Here is a 20,738-nt window from a genome sequence, read left to right as displayed (position 1 = left end):
ATCTTTCGTGATTTTTTTCTCTCTCCCTTTTATTGGTCAAGGAAGATATTTTAAAGCAGTGGTTCTCAACCTTTTTAATGCCATGACCCCCCAACCAGTCATAAGTCGAGGACTACTCAACCGGTCATAAGTCGAGGACTACTCAACTGGTGCAGCACCGTTTGCAGAATGGGACTTTGGGCGGGCTCAGCAGGGCAGAGACAGCCTGGACAATTCCTATTGGCTTTTGAAAGCCAATAGAATTAGACTCTATTCAAGAGAGTCTATTCTATTGGCTTTCAAAAGCCAATAGAATAAAAGGGAGTAGTGCAGCTAAGGAAAAGGGGAAAAAATGGCGGACTGCGTTGTTTGGCGACCCCCGTGAAATGGTCGTTCGACCCCAAATGGGGTCCCGACCCACAGGTTGAGAACCACTGTTTTAAAGCCTTCTTGCATCAAGAGGGAAATGGAAAGGGGAGGCTGTAGCATTTATTTTACCTATTAATTTTATTTATTTATTTATTATTTACTTACTTATTGTTTGTTTGTTTGTTTACCAGAGATAGCAACTGCCCAAAGTTACCCAGTTAGTTTTCCTGCTTTCTAGCCTGGTGCCTTCACTGCTAGACTAAAGTGGCATTAGAGAAGAGAGACTTATAGAAAATTTTCCCATGCAGGCATGTAAAATAGTAGATATTTTAAGGTCAGCTTTTCTCTTTTTCCTGCAGATAGGGAATTGGAGGCTAGAGAGAGAAATCTGTTGGCTACCAGAAAAGAAATCTGGAAAACCTGCACCCTACGTGCATATATATAATCATAATTTAGGCCCATCCTTTTGCAACTTGATGCCATTGGGAAGACCTCTCAGCTTTCTTTGCCCTCAGCCATTCTGATTCGCCATTCCAAGCCACTGGAAAGACATCAACTTTACAGAAGGCTGATTTTGGCTGAAGGGAGTGGGACATCCTGAGGTGCCTAACTGGAGCATTTGTTGAATTGATTAATTATAATTCATTAAATGCAACTTTTTCATCATTTTAAAGGTTCAAATCTTAACTGCAGTAATTGTTTTTTTTTTTAAAAAAAACATAATACTGATACCTGTGAGAACAATGCCAGCTTGTAGATCGTGATATTAACTTGAATTATCCCATTCTACATTGGTTTGATTTGGCAAAGCTCTCCTACCACATCTGAACTCCACATTTCACCTATACTCAGAGCAGAGATGAAGGAAGAATAGATGCACAAGAGTCAGACATGTTCAGCTAATGGACACATAATGGCATTTCACCCTTACTACAAAGTAGACGCTAAGTCAACGACAAGGTATTTCACACCTTAAAAGCTTCTTCCCTTTTCTCTTTCTTTCTTTCTTTCTTTCTTTCTTTCTTTCTTTCTTTCTTTCTTTCTTTCTTTCTTTCTTTTTCTTTCTTTCTCTCTCTCTCTCTCTCTCTCTCTCTCTCTCTCTCCTTCCTTCCTTCCTTTCTGCAACCCATCTCAATAAATGACTCTGGGTGTCTTACAATTCAAAATATATACAACAATAAAAACATTTTAAAACTATACCAACAATAAAAATCATTACTACTCATTACTGCCCTAGGATAAAAGGGCAGGATTACTTCCTTGCCAATATTGAAATTCTGTCTAGTGTCTGGATTAGATGCAGTTTGCCTTTCTAATACAAATCTGAGTTCCATTATTCCATATTTTTGTGTCTTTTTGTGTTTTCTCTAATGCAAGGGTTACTTTTAAACATATAGTTCTAAGAAAGACTCAAACCAATATTTAGGGGGAAAAAAAGATTTGGAGACTAATGCTTAACAAAATTACATGCATTATTTCAATAAATATTGTTACTATACTCCAATATTATTTAGAGCTAGAATAGTAAATCTTGATTATTGTCACATTAAAATATCTCTCCAATTCCTTTCCTAATATAAAAAGCAATCCTAATTAGTACTGCATTCTAAAATCTCTCATTATTTTAGAGAACACCAAAGATTTTCACTTTGATGTTGGCTGCCAGTTCAACTAAAGCAAATATATAACTTTATCATAGAAGAAGTAATTAACTGAAATATAATTGCATCCTCTTTAAGATATCTATGCATTAATCTTAAAAACAGCATTTAAATTACTTTTGGCAATTTGTTATCTACAAATTGTTTCAGAGAGAGATTCTAAAACCTCAAGATCCTAATTAGTCCTGGACCTTTATTGGTCTAAATTAAGTATCACTGAAGTAAAAGCTTTCAAGTGCAAGCACTAATTTGTGACTTTATAACAGAGTGCAAAGTGAGGTATGAATCTAGATTGTTGTGACCTGCCCAAAGTCACTGAGAGTCAGGTAGCATACAAATTTAATAAATTATTATTTAATAAAAATTACTATTATGATTAGTAGATCACAAACACCTTATACTGAAAAAGAATCCAAGTGTTATATCCAAATGCAGGCATATAACACTAGGAACAAATTCAACAAACTAAAGGGAACACAGGTAGTCCTCGACTTACAATCACAACTAAGCCTAAAATTTCCTTTGCCATGCAAGTCAGTTGTTAAGTGAGTTTTGCCCCATTTTACAACTTTCTTCCCAGATTTATTAAGTCAATCATTGCAATTGTGAAATGAATTGAGCTTCCCCATTGACTTGCCTGTCAGAAGGTCACAAAAGTGATCACACGACACAAAATTTATAAATATCAAACATATGCTTCAAGAGGCAAAACTGCCTTGATATTTATTTATATACTGAATTATAGGTGCAATGCAAAAGAGTTTCATTTTTTACACATCTTACACTTGGTTGCCTATCTGTATTTTAGCCTTTTCTCCCTCGTATTGATTTGGACTTCAGTTCCCAAAGTTCTCTAATCAGCATGGCTGTAATTGAGAATAATGGAAGCTAAAGCCCATACATCTAGAGGATATCCAAATGGGAAAACCTTTTTTGAAATGTGATTTCTTTGGTGGTAACTTTTCCTATAATGTTGTTACACTTACACTCAATTCACACAATGCACAGACTGCTAAAGATGACCCAGAACAGCCTCACTAATCACTTTCTGTGTATATGTCCTCATAACTTTTTTATAATTTATTTGCTAAATTTGTTTGTTCACCATTGGGCTATTCTGGGCAATTTACAACTAAAAAGAAAAAAATAATAATAGAAAAATGTAAACATAATCATAGCAAAGCAATGAAACAAGGAAAGTGCAATAATTTTAAAAAATAATTTTAAAAAATAATGCAACTTTTGTCTTCTCCCTGGTCAACGGTGGAAGTAAAACTGTTCCAGCTCCTCTGGTTTTATCATCCTCATTTAACAACTATAATTGGGATCAGCAACTCTGTCGTTCAGCAAAGCAGTAACTAAATGAAACAGCTACTGTGCTTAAGATCTTATTTCAGCTTTCCTTTGCTTTACAAACCTGAGAAGATTATAAATGTGAGGACCGGTGATAAAGTTACTTTTACATCACTGTTGTAACTGAAAATGATCATTAAGTGAGGCAGTCACTAAACAAGGTCCACCCATCCCAAGACTCAGTGTATGAATGATCTGTGACACCTCAGTCATAATCTTAGCATTGACCCTATCAGGACTGACACTATTTTGCTTATAACCCAAGTGACCAGTAAACCTACCCACTTGTCCAGAAGACTTCTAAACCAAAACAATTTGCCTGACAGGTTGCTAGGTGAAGGACAAGCTAAGATGAAGCAGAATACAACTTTCTTGGTCTTGTTCAAGCTTTTTCACTTTTATCTCATCTCCAGCTGGGTGATTTTTTGACCCAACTCCACTAGTTTTCCAGAAAACCAGCAGACTTGAGTTCAGAAACAACCCAGAGCTACAAAGGTGGAGCATCTCCACGCTGGTACTCAGAAAACCTGAAGATGGCTCACATTCTAGGCTTCAGCCACATTTCCCCAAGGGCATCACCCCCATATTTTAAGGGGGAAAAGTGGTAATCTTTATCAGTGCTGCTAATGGCAGGGGGGAGGAAAAAAGTATTTAGATTGTAGGTATTATTGTAGAATAAAACATCAATAATTGTTGTTCTTAAATTGTCCGCAAAGTTGTAACAGCTGGACGCCTTGTAAGTAATGTTGTTACTGAGGCACCTTAGAGCTTGACTATTGCACCAGCGAAAATTATCTTTTTATTAATTCAATCACTGGAGGAATGCATATTAATATGGCTTTGAGGAACAGCCCAAAATATAATTTGCACCCGATAGCACAACCTAGGTAAATGTGATTTACTTAATAAACTATAACTGAAGAACTTCTGCCTGGTGTGATGCATGTAAACAGCCACTGAGGTACAATTCCCTTACTTCACCCACTGAAGTTGTTTCAACACAGCAACTGGAAACTTTGAAAAGACCACCATTTTAGAACTGTGTACTTTTAATCACAGAACAGAATGACAGGGTTGAAAGGGACCTTGGAATAATCTGTATTTATAAATGTGTCCAGGCATATTAACAAAGTAGAATCACCCAAGCACATAACTGAGCCCAAGATTTATGTTGCTAAGTGAGATATTTGTTAAGTGAGTTTTGCCCCATTTTAGGACTTTTCTTGTCACATTTGTTAACTGAATCATTGCAGTTGTTAAATTAGTAACACAGTTGTTAAATGAATCTGGTTTCCCCATTGACTTTGCTTGTCAGAAAGTTGCAAAAGATGATCAAATCACCCCATGACACTGCTACTGTCATAAATGTGAGTTAGTTATCAAGCATCTAAATATAAATCACATGACAATGGGGATGTTGTAATGGTTATAAGTGTGAAAAATGGATATAGGTCACCTTTTTCAGTGTTGTAACTTTGAACAGTCACTAAAGGAACTGTTGTTAAGTCGAGGACTACCTGTAATATGTTCTCTATTTACCGGCTTCGATTTGAGATTTTTAGGGTTGGAATCTGCATTTAAACTGGCCACCTAGGTTAGCTATAAAGCACATGGGACTGGGATGCTGGTTTGTACCTCAGAATCTGCCCAGTTACAGATGGCAGCACTTGTGTGAGACTAAATACATTTTCACTGTCATGTTTGTTAACAGTTGATTATGAGTAGTGCTACGTGGAAAAGCTGAAAATTAAAGTTCATTTCTCTTGCTGTATACCTTGTTACTTATTTATGACCTAACCTTCTTATTAATGGTATGTCTATGCAACTGCCTTTTACTCATGCCATAACTAAAAATTGTTTATTAACAGGCATGTTTGCCTGTTTTGTGGGGGAAAAAATGTGAGCTGTTGATAGGAGAAGAAAGCTGCCCAGCCGTAAATTCCCCTCCTCCCAAAAGCTGTAATGATGGCCTCATTAAAAAAATGCAGGAGCTTTTTTTTTCCAACAGCTGCAACCAGGATTGTAGGTTGTAGCAGAAGGGGTGATGAATGAGAAATGGCTCATTTGAGTCCAGGGTCAGGGCACTGGGGCAAAGCAAGAGTTCAATGCAGGCTGCTTACACAAGCGACAAAAATGGAGCCAGATGGTTTTTGCTGATTCAACCCAACCAGAAAGATTAAGACAGGGATTGCTGATAGATGAAAGCTAGTAGAGACCTCCAAGCATAAGTATAGGTAGACCTCGACTTACAATCACAGCTGAGGCCCAAATTTCTGTTGCTAAGTGAGACCACCATTAAGTGACTTTTGCCTCATTTTACAACCTAACTTGCCACAAGTATTAAGTGAATCACTGCAGCTGTTAAGTTAGAAATGCAAGTGTGAAGTGAATCTGGCTTCCCCATTGATTTTGCTTGTCAGAAGATCACAAAAAATGACTCTGAGACACTGCAGCCATCATATAAATACAGGTCAGTAGGCCAAGCCTCTGAATCTTGATCATGTGACCATAGGGGTACACCCACACTCATGTGAAGAATGATTGTAAGTCAATTTTTTCAATGCTGTTATTAACTTCAAACAGTCAAGGACTATCTGCAGTGGGGTGAGGTAAGAACCCCCAAGAGGGAAAATGCCCTATTCTAAAGTGCTCCAGAATCACAAATGAGAAATGTTGTGTTATTAGAGCTGTGCAAACCCAAGACAGCAAAGGAAGAGAAAGGCTATGTGGGGCCACCATATAAGTACAAGTTCAGTCTGTGGAGGAGCTTTTTAGATCAGGGGTCTTCAAACTTGGCAACTTTAAGACTTGTAGACTTCAACTCCCAGAATTCCTCAGCCAGCCTGGCTGAGGAATTCTTGGAGTTGAAGTCCACAAGTCTTAAAGTTGCCAAGTTTGGAGACCCCTGCTTTAGATAGTCCACTGGCATACAGGGAGCTTGTTTAATGACTGGTCATTTTACAATTATTCAAAGTTAGGATGGCCATGGAATCAGGGCTTTAGAGCTTGTATGTGAGTGAACCTTATGATCGCTTGCAGGTTTCACAGTTGCGTGACTGTGATTTATGATGTATTTTGCTAGATTCTGGCATTTTTTGCTAATTTCAGGCAAAAACAGCCTCTGAATGAATGGATTCACCTAATGATTGCCGTGATCATTTATCTACCATCACATTCACTTAATAATCGCTACTGTAAAAAAGGTGGGTGCCTTGACTTATAATTGTAACCACTGACCATTATACCTCTGGGCTCAATTATGGCCATAAATCAAGAAGTACCTGATTATAAAATAAAGGGGAGAGAGAGAGATAGAATTCAATGCTTCATTTAAAAAAATAAATAAATTGTCATTTAGAATGAAACGGATGCTCTTCAACTCTCTATTTTGTAGCTACGAGCAGGCACTTGTATGGCATATTTCATAGGAAATCCTTATTTTTAGACTATTGAATCCCAGCAGCCTGAAAACAGTTCTAATTTGTATTGTATCCCTGTCATCTTACATATTACCAGATTCTGAATTGGGTTAACAATAATAATTTTTTATTTTGCGGTCACAGACCAAAATACAAGTGCAACAAAAGAAAACACAAGAAAAATATAATCACAAACAATTAACACCAGAAGCCTTGGCTAAGGGGAATTACAACTTGAATTGGGTTGTTTACTTGCAGCAGACACGTCATTGTCCAAACTAGCACTGATGATGTTACCTAGTTTGGTAATGAAACGTCTGCAAGTAAACAACCAAACTCAGAGAGCACCAAGGACCCCCCATTTCAATCCAGAGCTACAAATATGCTACTTTATTATTACCAGATTCCCATTTTCCCAGAATATACTTGTATTTGGGTATTGCCACCATGTATTTTTGTACCCAACTGAGCACAGTGACTGCTTTGATTCAACCTGCTTTATTTATTTTTAATGGTGCCAGATCCAATTGTTAAATATCCTTCTGATTTCTTCAATTTGCAAGTATTCCTAAAAGGTTACAATTCATCTACAGCTATTATAACTTCCCCATCCTAGCTATTATGAACGCTGTGGCCCATTGCACACAAATCTGTGGATTATACAACATTCTGGAATCTTTACTTGCCCATCTCTCCTCTTTTGTATTCCGTCACCTAGCCCCAGATGATTTTAGCCTAAGGAAAAGCATACAGTACATTTTAAAATCAACATCACAGACAAGAAACTCTCAGACTCTCATAGTCCCATGACACAGCAGCATCTTTATGGTACTCTAGATCAGGGGTTCCCAACCCATGGTCTGTGGAGCAGTACTGGGCCATGGCATGCCAGCAACCGGGCCGCACAAACAAGCAAAGTCCCATTTGCGGGATGCAGGCAGCACACAAAACCACCACCCCTTCGGTCCGCAGAAAAACCTTTCTCTATGGAACCAGTCCCTGGTGCCCAAAAGGTTGGGGATCTCTGCTCTAGATACTCTAAAATAATATTCTAAAGGGATATATGAGTTACTACGAATAATGGTTCCAAATGCATGGATGAAAGGCACTGGAAAAATCCATCTGGCTGGCCATATCATTCTCCATGACAGATCTATCATGGACACAAAAGATAAAAGTCAAGAGCATGGCCATGTAGTTTCTTAGCAGCAATAAGGCCACAGTTAGCTACTGCTTTCTGGTACCAGGTTGGTTTTTTTTTTTTTTGGCTTCCCAGTCCAGTCTACAGGCAGTCCTCTAATTACAACCATTCATTTAGTGACTGTTCAAAGTCACAACGGCACTGAAAAAAGTGACTGATCATTTTTCACACTTATGACCATTGCAGCATCCCCATGATCAAAATTCAGATGCTTGGCAAGTGCTATGTATTTATGATGTGTCTCTGGGTCATGTGATCACCTTTTGTAACCTTCTGACAAGCAGAGTCAACGGGGAGGCCAGATTCATTGAACAGTAACCCTGTTGCTAACTTAACAACTGCAGTGATTCACTTAACACCTGTGGAGAAAAAGGTTGTAAAATGGGGCAAACCTCACTTAACAACTTAGCGTCAGAAACTTTAGGCTCAGTTATGGTCATAAGGCAAGGACTACCTGTATAACCCTGGGATTTCCTGATGGAGTCCTTTTTGAGTACTGACCAGGTCCAACTCTGGTTTGCTTTTCAAAATCTGTTTCAAAACTTCATAACCTATCATACACGGGGAAGTGGAGAGCCATGGCTCCCCATCTGCAGCAGTAACAAGGCAGCCTCCCACTTTTCATGGAATTCCCTTTACGTTTTTTAAAATCTTGGTTGCTGTACATGTGGTAGATGTGTGGACTTCAACGCCCAGAATTCTTCAACCAGCAGTTTGTCTTCAAGTTGCCAAGATTGAGAAACACTGGGCTAGAGGATGACATTCCTTCAAACATGAGTCCTGCTAGTTCATACTACTCTATCTGTATGTATTTCATTTATTGTAATGCATTGTAAGCCATGCAAAGCTGGGTAGCATATTAAACAAACAAACAAACAAACAAAGTTATATAAATCCCAAAAGAGGGATAGGGATAGAGGGAGGGAGGGAGGGGGAGGGGGAGAGGGAGAGAGAGAGAGAGAGGGAGAGAGAGAGAGAGAGAGATTGTGTGTGCATGTACTCACTCTTACTTGGTGCAATGGTTATGCAGTGAGTCTCCTGTCTTAATCCAATACTACATCAGACTGATTCTATTCTGTGCTTTTCCAAGAAGAAAAATCTGAGATGGCTGAAATTCAGCTGCTCTTGCACAAAATGCCTGCAGGTAGTTACATGGCCCAAAAATAGTAAGGAAAAAATTGGATTTTTCCTCTGTTCTGCTTTTGAATACCCACAACCAATAAGGTAATTATCACATTCTATTCTTTTATCTCATTTTTGTCTAATCTCAATGTTTACAGTTCTCTGTGTCTCAAAAGCAATGGTGTATAGAAATACCAATTTTAGCATAAAAGTCAGTAATGAAATGGATATCATCCCTGGAACATATAAGACTAAATAAATCTTGGTTGTTGTTTTTTTTTCTGATGGAGTATAACTTCATTTGCATGGATGCAGAAATATTATAGCTAATGAGGCTTAGATACGAATTAATCCAATAAAAGAGAGATCTGAATCTGAAAACTGTAGTATGGATGTATCTGATATCAAAAGAAAGTCAATACAAAGACAAGACTCTCAAAAATAGAGTGTAAAATACATTAAAACATATTTTGAATTAAACTATTTTTAGAGCCTAGTAAATGTAGTTGCCACACCACTTAGCACTGTTACAATGCATTTCTCAGTGGATAAATAGCAGAGGTCAAGAGAGCAGTTGAATTAAATGCAGTGTGTTCCTCTATTAAAATTAAATACAGATAGTCCTCGACTTACAACAGTTCATTTAGTGACTGTTCAAAGTTACAATGGCACTTGTAGGGCAAGTGCAGAGGTAGGCAACCTTGGCTCTTTTATGACTCGTGGACTTCAATTCCCAGAATTCCTGAGCCAGCATGGCTCAGCTTGGAAACCTCTCCCTTTCCCCTCAGTGTGGCTGGCTCAGGAATTCTGGGAGTTGAAGTCCATGAGTCATAAAAGTAAGGTGACCAACCGTCCTCCTTTAGGGAGGACAGTCCTCCTTTTTTAAGTTCTGTCCTCCCTCAAAAAGTGTCCTCCTTCATGTCCTCCTTTTTGATATTTGAAGACTAATCTGCAGGGCTTTTTTCCCCCTCACAGAATACTCAGAATGTCATTCTAGCACTTTTTTTTGATGGTTTTTTTTTCAACTTTTGCATGAGCTGTGCTACTCCCACTATTGGCTTTTGAAAGCCAATAGGAATTGCTGCTGAGCGCGCCAAAACACCCGGCTGGCAGACTTTGCACATGCAAGTTGTCTGTATTATTGTTGCAATGAATAAAGTGTTTCTTTTATTTATGATATTTTTTTTCAATTTATTTGTGTCTTCCTTTTCACTGTAAAAAAGTTGGTCACCTTAATAAAAGAGCCAAGGTTGCCTACCCCTGCCCTAGTAAGTTATATACCCTTTGTAAGCAGATATTGTACAAAGTGGGAAGATTTGAAAATTGCAGCAGTCTTTAGAATAATCAGGAGTCTCGCCATCTTCCATTTCTGCAGGGCTTAAATTTAACTTTGTGCAAAGGTGACTTTAATAATTTGGGAGCTTGATGAAATTTACACATACCTAGCAAAAGAGAATTTTAGAGTATTTCTTGCTGGCAGCTTGTCATTAACATAAAACATGTTTGAAATAAAAATGAGTACATCAAAAGGGAGGAGGGAAGTTTGCAGTATCCTAAAAATATCTTGGAACATTGTCAAAATATCATGCAAGAATAACAAAAAGATATGCCAATGTAATATGTATCCCTTTGGAGAATTTTTAACTGGCAAACAGAAATACCCATGAGTCTGGTTAAGAAGTGTGGGAGAAAAAAATAGAAAAATTTTAAAAAAAAATCCTTTTGAAAAACTCATCTACCTCCACTTCCTTGAATTAAAGAGGAGGTTTGACAGATTCCCTATCTAAATAATTTATAGAGCTACATTACTTCCCAAGGTCAATTGGAAATAGATTACAAGGCGGCCATTTTAATAACAAGACTAAGCTGAGGAGAAATTTGATTCAAATGATTGAAGCTAGAAAATGATGGAAGAGAGCCAAGTCTGATGGGCGATGTTCAATATGGAACTAAGAATAGGAAAACTGAGTTCATTCTCCAACATGGAAATTCACCAAGTACAGGTAGTTTAATGTTTAAATGTATGTGTAGACTTTTGAGAGCAAGCAATAAAATTTCATTTCTAATGTGTGCCAATGTGCCCACAGTAAAAAATGACAATAAAGGTTATCTATCTATCTATCTATCTATCTATCTATCTATCTATCTATCTATCTATCTATCTATCTAGGTCTTTGGTTGTTCGGGTTTTCTCCCGCGTAAAATTGGAAGTGTCTTGGCAACGTTTCGACGAAGTCACATTCGTCATCTTCAGGCTGGTGTTTTTAGCTTCTTGCTTTGAGCAGCAATGTGTGGTTTTAGCTGTTTCTTCCTTTTAACTGCCAGTGAGGGTATGAACTGATTGGATGGGAGCTTGGCTGTGTTCTGATTGGGGTGGAGGTGTGTTCTGAATGGTTAGGGGCTTGGCTGTGCTCTGATTGGCTGGGGGAGTGTTCTGTTTGGTTGTGCTCAGGTTAGTCTGAGTTGCAGAGGGGTTTAAGATTTTGGGGTTAGGGAGTCGTTTGTCAATAAGGGCAGGTTTCCAAATGGCTGGTAGGCGGGAGGTATCATCTCGCTTGTTCATGCTGTGTGGGCGTTTTTCTATCTCGATGGCTTCTCTGATTATTCTGTTATTAAAATGTTCACTTTTGGCAATGGTTCTGGTATTTTTAAAGTCAATTTCGTGTCCTGTGGCTTTAAGGTGTTGGACCAGGGAAGATGTTGGTTCCTCTTTTTTGACTGAGTTCTTATGTTCTTCAATGCGTGCACTTATTCTTCTGTTGGTTTGTCCGATGTATGTGGTGGGACAAGTGGTGCATGGGATTTCGTATACTCCTTGATTTTCTAATTCAATTTTATCTTTGGGGTTTCTAAGGATGGTGGATATTTTTCTGTTTGTGCAGAATGCTGTTTTGATGTTGTGTTTATGGAGGATCTTACTGATTCTGTCTGTGGTGCCTTTTATGTATGGGAGGAGGGCTTTGCCGTTTTCTTGTTCTTTGTCTTGGATTTTGGTGGGGGTTTCTTTTTGGATTAGGTTTGTAATCTTATTTCTATGGAATCCATTGGATGTTAGTACATTGGTGAGAGTGTGTAGTTCGGGTTTTAGGTGTTGTTCGTCAGCTAAGCGTTTTGTTCTGGAGATGAGTGTCTTGGCTACAGAGTTGATCTGTGCTGGGTGGTGGTGTGAGAGAGCGTGCAGATAGCGGTTTGTGTGTGTTTCTTCTGGTAGATGGTGTGTCCTAGGGAGCCATTGGATTTCTTGTAGACTAAGACATCCAGGAAGGGAAGTTGGTTGTTAAAAGGAAGAAACAGCTAAAACCACACATTGCTGCTCAAAGCAAGAAGCTAAAAAACACCAGCCTGAAGATGACGAATGTGACTTCGTCGAAACGTTGCCAAGACACTTCCAATTTTACGCGGGAGAAAACCCGAACAACCAAAGACCTATATACAAATACCCGCGAAAACCTCAGAAAACAACTATCTATCTATCTATCTATCTATCTAGTCCTCAACTTACAACCATTTATTTAGTGACAGTTTGAAATAATAATAGCACTGAAAAAAGTGACTTATGACTGTTTTTCACACTTAACGACCATTTGACAAGCAGAACATTAACAGCAATACAAAATATGTTCTGCATTGGACAGTATTTCTCATTTAAAATTCTAATGACACCATTTGAATAGGGAATTATTTATAGATCCAGGATCTAAGATTCGGAATTCCTAAGAAGTTCGGATGGTTCTTTTTTATGAAATTCAATCATTTGATCTATTCAATTCTACTATACTAGACATTTCATTTGTTCCAATAACTATTTTATTCTATGTCTGTTTTGTTCCTCAGTTATGATTAGTTTGCATGTTTCATTGTGATGCTTCATTTATAATGAATTGCTTTTTATCAGTTCTGACAGCTGCCAAGAAGGCTCTTCTATTGCTTTCTGAAAGGGATGGATAAAATTATTTTTATAAGCAATCATGAAATTAAAACAGCATTGTAACTTAGTGGAAATCTGGTGAAGTGTGTTAAGAGGAAGCCCTGCCTACATGCCATGAACCTGAACAAAAAACAGGAACAATTAAATCTTTAGGGAAATTTTATTTCAGGCTTTTTTCCAATCCTAAATGCTAATTATGCCAAAGGGACTTTTTCTATTGTAAGCAAACATTAATAGTTACCAGGAAGCAGCCTAATGCTTTCAACCTAGAGTATTTTTGTATTAAAGAGGATATTATGTAAATGTTTGTTTGAAATACTAGTATTTTGCTCCAAATTCAATACAGATTGTCCTTGATTTACAGCCACAGTTGAGCCTAAAATTTCTGTTGCTAAGAGAGACAGTTAATAAGTGAGTTTTCCCCCATTTTATGAATTTCCTTGCCACAATTATTAAGTGAATCGCAATTGTTAAGTTACTAACATAGTTGTTAAGTGATTCTAGCTTCTCCATTGACTTTGCTTGTCAGAAGTCGCAAAAGGTGATCATACATGACCATCATAAATACGAACTAGTTGCCAAGCATCTGTATTTTGATTACATGACCATAGCAACGGTTATTAAGTGTGAAAAATGGTCATAAATCATTTTTTTCAATGCCATTGTAAGTTTACTAAATGAACTGTTGTAAGTTGAAGACTTGTATTTAAGTAAAGCAATATAAACCAAGTAAGGAGATCCTTAGTCAACATATACTCAGCAATTTAACAAAGTTGGATTTCCTACATTAGATTTCTTCCCATCTGGGAAGAATTTTACCAGAAATTTTATCCCACAGTAAGTACAGCAGCCTAAGTCTGAGCTTTTGATATTTTATTCCAATCTGACTCAAGTCACATGGGGATTACAGCAAATACACAAATTATTCAAGAAAAAAGTCCAGTTTGATGATTTAAAGGTCAGATACTCATAGCCATCTTTTTAAATAAAAGGAAAGCAACTTAGTAACCAAGGATCCAAGGAAAACTACAGCTTGTTGTACAAGCCTAGTCACATAATGTACTTGTGCATTTAGCACTGCTTATAGTACAACATGGCAAAAGACTCCAAGCATTAGCGAGAAGGTGATAGTTCCTGAGAGTGAAGTAAAGCATACCAGGAAGAACTTATTTAAATACATTTCCCAGTATTTGATGAAGGAACAAGTACAATCGCTGATGGCTATGGTTTTCAATAGCCTGGGCACAATTCAAAACCACAAGTCTTCCAGAATAGAGAATTTATATTTGCATAAAGGATTAGTTGTTTCATTCTTGGTATGACTGCAAAGATCCTAAGCTAGGATTGGTATCTAAGCACAATTTGAAGGACACATTCAAAGTAAAGATTACTGAACTTTATCCCCTTGTACAAACAGCCAAGATGGCAAGCTGAGTGCCGTGAGCTTTCTGGAATAAAAAGAGGCAACCTGTGGTCCTCTAGCATTGGCCATGCTGGGTATAGGTACGGAGAACAAAAATCCTGCAACCTTGAGGTAAGATGGGTGGCCTATAAAACAAACATCTCAAGATCTGGTGAGTTTCCACCCCAGTTCTAGAAGCAGGGATGAGAGTAGGATTCATGAGTCTCCATGAGTGGGAATAATATGTCTATACCAGGGGTAGGCAACCTTGGCTCTTTTATGACTCGTGGACTTCAACTCCCAGCATGGCTGGCTCAGGAATTCTGAGAGTTGAAGTCTACAAGTCATAAAAGAGCCATGGTTGCCTATCCCTGGTCTATACTTTTTGCGAATATAGAAAAATCTTACCTTGCATCGTTTGCACAATCATAAACACAATCCTTTGATGATACTTGTATAAAAATTGTCCTAAAATCTAGGACGTTTTGTTCCCGGTTCATATTTTTAGACTCAAAAGTTAATGTTCATTCATATACGATACAAAATTTTGATTTGGCGACACAAGCCCAAAAAAACTGAATTGAGCTTTTCTGCGCTTCCTTTTTTTCACTTTAAACAAACCTGTTTTGTATTTTTTCCCAAAGTGGAAAATTATTTGTGCCTGTCCTATTCTGCCAGAAAAGCATGAACCACACAATTTGCAAATTCAGACATTACCCTGGGTCAGGAAAGGAAGGGAAGTGTAATGTTTTTCACACCTGTGCAAAGAACTGAGGATCTGGCTTTTTACTTATAGTAAGTAAATAGTTCTGTAGAACTATTTTTTGTCTATGTGAGTGTGTGCCTTTGATTCCATGTTCACTCCTGATGACTGCCTGGACAAGTCCCTGCGGTTTTCTTGGCAAGATTCTTCAGAAGCAGTTTGCCCCTGCCTTTCTTCCTAGGGCTGAGAGAATGCCACAGGCACGATTAGAACTCAAAGTCCTGGTTTTTAGCCCACTGCCTTAACCATTGCACCAAACTGGTCCTCTGTATTGAACTAAAGTACATTTTAAATCAGGCTTGTAAACAGCCATTTGTCTCATTTGATTGTGACAAGCTCCAGGCAACGAGGCTGGGGGAAGAGATGGTGTTAAAATTTAACTACTGATAAATTAAAGGGGAACATTAACAACACAGGTTAAATGGGTTAGTTTTTAAGGAACAGCAACTTAGAATTGCTATTCTAAGTTAGCAACTACCAGAATGCTGGTTTACAACAGAAGAGCCTGAAAAAAAACCAAGAAGCTGCTGAAGGAAACTTCACACAACATCCAGGCAGGTCCCTCCCCCATATTAAAAATACAAATAGATTACAGGCACTGAATTTTGGCTGGCTCAAATAATATAGATGCAAAATAAGATGAATTATATGACTGACATCTGCATTTTTATTTTCTCATGGCCCAAATTGCAAAAATTCATGGCACCACCAGAATATTTAAACTAGTTTTTATGCAACTGCAAAAAAATCATTATAAATCTTGCCAAAGAGCCAAAAATGTAAGGAAGCAAGAATAAAACATTACCATAGAAAAAAGTTACGTACTTATCTATCTCCTCCCTCCCCTCATCTACAAATAGGATTCTTCCCACCGTATATACTGTATCTGCATTAAACAGAAAGGAAAAGAATAACGCTCTCTAGAGAGAATTCTATCCAAAACGCGCCCCCTTGTGGCGTACAGCATATTTAGAAAGAAAAAGAATAAAGGAGAGACCGAATATACGGTATTTGGCAGCGCCAAAAGAATAAAGACGAAAAAGAAACTTGAATGGTATTGACTGGTCTGCTACTAAGGCAGCAACTGTAATTTAAACTGTTCTCCGATTCAGATTACAGCTTTTCAGTTTCACTGTCAAAACAGAGAAGGCTAATAGAAAGAAAGAAGGAAAAAAAAGATAAGATTATCAGATTGGTTAAAACTGCATAAGGTATGACCCTGAAACCTGTTGCATTCTACACACGAACAGTCCCTTGTATGTACATTTACGCCGTCATGTTCGTTTGCCACCGCTTCAATTTAGGCATCATGCGCATGTTATGATACGCATTGCTTTAATTCGAATACCCGAAGAAAGGCTGGCTACTTATTCCACGTATTGGAAGTGACAAGCTCTCTTTAAAGAATGCAAGTTTAAATAATAGAAACGTCCAAGCATGATCAGCTAAATAAACTTGGGGAATGGAAATAAAGGGGGAGGTGGGGGGCAGAGAGAGAATGTTTTCTTGTTAACTTAGTTTTTTGTAACCAAATACATTCTTCTTACATTAATTGCAGCCCACATCAGGGCCACCCAAAGTATGTGCGCGAGAACGTATTTCTTTTTTCCTCTTTTTTTTTCCATAGCAAAGCTGGGTGGCCAATTCGAGATTCTGATGCATCTCAACTGTCCCTGACATCCACGTTCTTGCAGAACAAGGGTTTCCTCTATGCATTTGCAAGCAATAAAAAAGAACTCCGTGAAAAAGTCACTGGATCGCTGCCGATTCCCCCCCCCCCCGCATAAGGAACCCTTAAGCGATCCACTCAGCCCGTATTAGGCAACGCGCACTCACCTCCTCAACTGTCAAAGGCATACAGATCCGATACTCCTTCATGAGCATATTCCAACACATTCAATGCAAACCAGCAGTTCAGGAGAAACGCGAACCACGGGGCACCCCGATCCTGCAAACGCAAAGCCGCCGACGGTCTACAGCGCCCCGGAGGTCGCCCGCTTGGCAATGACCGTAGACGTCGCCGCTGACACCATCCAGTAGGCTGACCCAGCCCCCGGGGAGAAGGACGGAGAAAAAAACCCCGCGATGCTGTGCTCCGATCTTCCAGGTTGGCAGCTTCAAACCGCGGTCAGGCGCTGCTGCCTTTCACACATGCACAAGCCGAAGGAGGCTGGGCGCCAAAGGCGGCGGCAGCGATCATACAAAGGCATCCGCCGGGACTGCTACAACCAGAGACATTTCTTAGCCGCCGCAGCCTCAAGACATGCTGCCCGAAGCCGAAGTCCGGGCAAAAGAGGCTAGAGCGAGCAACGCGCGCCCCGGGAAGATCGGCCGCCGCCAAAGGAGATGCTTCCTTCCAAGACAAAAGGCGGCTCGCTAACGTTTTCTTCTCCGTCTAGTAAACAAACGCCCTCCTCCTTCCCGAACGGGCAGCTGTCGGGCGGGCTCTGGAGCTAAAGAGCGGCGTCTGCCCGGCTCTCGGATCGGCTGCGGAACTGGCTTCACCCCGGCGGAAAGCCTGCCTGTCCGGGTCGTGGCTGAACGCGCCGAGGAGGTTCTGCCGCAGCAGCAAGAGCGGCGGCGGCGGCGGCAAGCTTAGCAAGGGTGTGAGAGCGTGGCTGACATCAGCAGCCCCGGCAGGAAGGAGGGCCCCATCCGGCCAATGGGGACGCGGCAGAGCCAGGCAGGCGACCCTTTGAAACAGCAGAGCCTGCCTCGGCTGAAGCGGCGGCGGGGAAAGGAAAGGACAGGACAGGAAAGCCGCTTACACGCCAGGCAGCGGCGGGAGGAGGAGGGCATGCTTGGAGGGCGAAAATCAGCTCAGGATTTTTCTTTTAAAAGTGTGTGTATGTTGGGGGAAGGGGTGCACGCTCAGAGACGTAGTGGAGGGCAACTGGCAAATTTAGAAATCTTCGGGGTCCAAGAAGGAGGAGGAAGCAACCAAGGTCTTTGGAGAGCCATTTGTTCAGAATGGGATATAGGATCTCCTGCCTGAGCAGGGGGGTTGGACTAGAAGACCTCCAAGGTCCCTTTCAATTCTATTATTCTGTTCTGTTAATCAGACAGCCTGGTGGGCGAGACCGGTCCAGATGTGGATTTCGACGTGAAATCTAGGCAAACCGAAACACGTGTCTTTCACCAGCACAGAGAAAGGAAAGGTAGCCTTCGGGGAACATCCTGTGACTATTGTTAGGGCCTTTTCTAGGGATTTCATTCGGTCAAGACAAAAAAAAAAGGGGGGGAGGACTATGTTTGTGTGTGTGGGGGGGGAATGTAGGTGTTGTGTGTATACAGGCAGCTGAGCTTTCATTCCTGCAAAACCCATCTGTGCTGAGTTGGAGCACAGTACAGCAGGGCCTTGGCTACACATTCCATCTGGTTTCCTTCCCTTGACAGATTTTATTGTGCAAACCCCTGCGGGCTGAGCTCAGAAACACTAACGGTGTTTTTGCTGAACATGTGATCTTAGCCTTACATCCTTCAGAAGGGAACAGAAGCAGAGAATAAGGAGAACTCCATTTTAAGAGCCAAGCCCCTTTTCTTGCTCCTTCTGTCTGAACTGAACCAGCTGAGTATATAAACACTCTCTGTAATCTTTGCATGGGGGAAAAAAAAATCGAAGTTGTTTTTTACATTTCATAATTGTTCATTGTTGTTCAAGAATCTAACTACTGCATACAATATTAAATTATATCCTTTCTTAGTTTAGAGCTCTGTTTAAGTTATCTTTGGCTACACTTGTTTGATTGGATTCTTCTTTTTAAAATGGCAGATTATTGGCAGATTATGTAGATTTGGTTTTGTGTCTGTTGGGAATACTTGATTGCAAACAGAGTAGTTTTAATTTTTAGGAGAGTAGCCATAAAAGCTGTTTTAGTGTAAAGAATGAAATCTGAGACATCTAAATGGGGATTATATTATTTATTGTGACTCTAAAACATATAATAAAGGCATTAGCCAATTTCTAAGTTCTTTTGGTTTATATGCTTTAATTGTTAGAAAAACAATTTTGTCTCTGTACTTTCGGAAAATATGAATATGAGTTATTTCAGTTGTCTGTGGCTGATTGTTTTAAATTATTTTTATTTACAGTAATTCACATGGATTTTCTTCTGCTGGAGTTTTGAATCTCTAATTTAACATTTATATGAAATTATACATAGTCCTCAACTTAAAATGGGGCAGAAGTCACTTAACTGTCTCACTTAGCAATATAAATTTTGGGTCCAATTGTGGTTGTAAATCGAGAACTGCCTGTAGTCTACAATCCACAATTTACCTGGAAGTGAAAACCACAACATTTTACAGAATAGCATAAATGTTTATGAACTGTAGACTACTTCAGCAGATATGTGGTGCTATCCTTGTTTATGTACATTTGGTCAGAAGAGAGAATTGTAAACAGTAAGATCAGGAAAATGACATGCACAATATAATATTAATAAAGTCTATTCATAAAAACATAAGAAAGGTGATATAACATATCCTGGCATTGGCAAGTCAATTGTATTCAGTAAGAGTCCACAGAGAATAGTGTTACTATAGTATTGGGCAAACTAAGAATATTTTAGCACATAGACTCACAACAAATGACAAATGTTGCTACTGTATAGTTTTGACACCTTGCAGCATTCCAGTGGAACAGATGCTTCATGCCTGAATCAGAGCATCACAAAAGTGATTGCCTTTATAATTTTACTAGTTCTGCTTTTCCTAAGGACTCATACACCATTAATCTGAATGTTAAGGTATGCATAGTATTTTGAAATATTCACACACACACACAAAAGTAGGCTCTTTTTAGATCTTGCCTGCCACACAAACCTAGACTTTGGATCAAGTTATGGATTAGGCAGAGCCCCTTAATGAGTTCTGTTGTAAACAATTAACTTGCACTTGGGCTCTTAGTATTGCAAAGGCTGCGAAAGGAGAATTACTTCGAAGTTAACTTCAAAGTTAAAGTTTCCTGACTTCCATGCTTAGAACATCTGCAAAAGGAGATACAGGTAGTCCTTGATTTACAACCATTAATTTAGTGACCATTCAAAGTTACAATGGCCCTGACAAAAGTGATTTAGGACTTTTTTTCACACTTCTGACCATTGTGAACTCAGTCAACTGAACATTCAAACTGACTGGTGCTGATGGTTGACACGGGTTGCTACCAGCATCCTAGGTATCAACCAGGTACCTCCTTAAAATGTAAGATGTTCCGACTAGCGCAGTTTTCTGTAACATTGCTAGAGTTATTGCAGAAAGCTGCAGTTTCTTGAAATAAAAATTATTATTATTATTATTATTATTATTATTATTATTATTATTATTATTATTATTATTATTATTGATCATTGCACAGTCAGCCAGATGTTCAGACTGGATTTGGCATTTTGTCTACCTATCGAGTCCTTACCCAGGACCTGGGATAGGCAGATGTGGATGTTGATGGTATTACAGATATCGTCGCAGGATGGAAGCAGTTCCTAGTAAGGCCGCCTTTTGCAATTGACTAATAGCGAATTTGTCAATGCCGATGATGGTGTT

The 20,738-nt window shown here is 39.2% G+C and overlaps 1 protein-coding gene across 2 annotated transcripts in view; it reads right to left on the bottom strand.

Annotated features, from left to right (window-relative positions):
- PITPNC1 (phosphatidylinositol transfer protein cytoplasmic 1) overlaps positions 1-19,434 on the bottom strand; it is a 201,596-nt gene extending 182,162 nt beyond the window's left edge. Inside the window, exon 1 of one of the 2 annotated variants that reach the window (XM_039326786.1) lies at positions 17,034-19,434. In XM_039326786.1, coding sequence (XP_039182720.1) covers positions 17,034-17,093 — 60 coding nt within the window. In that variant the 5' untranslated portion in view covers positions 17,094-19,434. The remainder of the gene's footprint in view (positions 1-17,033) is intronic. The other variant, XM_039326785.1, reaches the window with a different exon arrangement.
- Positions 19,435-20,738: the final 1,304 nt, after the last annotated feature.

Source organism: Crotalus tigris, unplaced genomic scaffold (genome assembly GCF_016545835.1).
Source record: "Crotalus tigris isolate CLP2741 ecotype Arizona unplaced genomic scaffold, ASM1654583v1 scf7180000024345.2110221, whole genome shotgun sequence".
NCBI lineage: Eukaryota > Metazoa > Chordata > Lepidosauria > Squamata > Viperidae > Crotalus > Crotalus tigris.
This window is presented reverse-complemented; position numbering and strand designations above follow the sequence as displayed.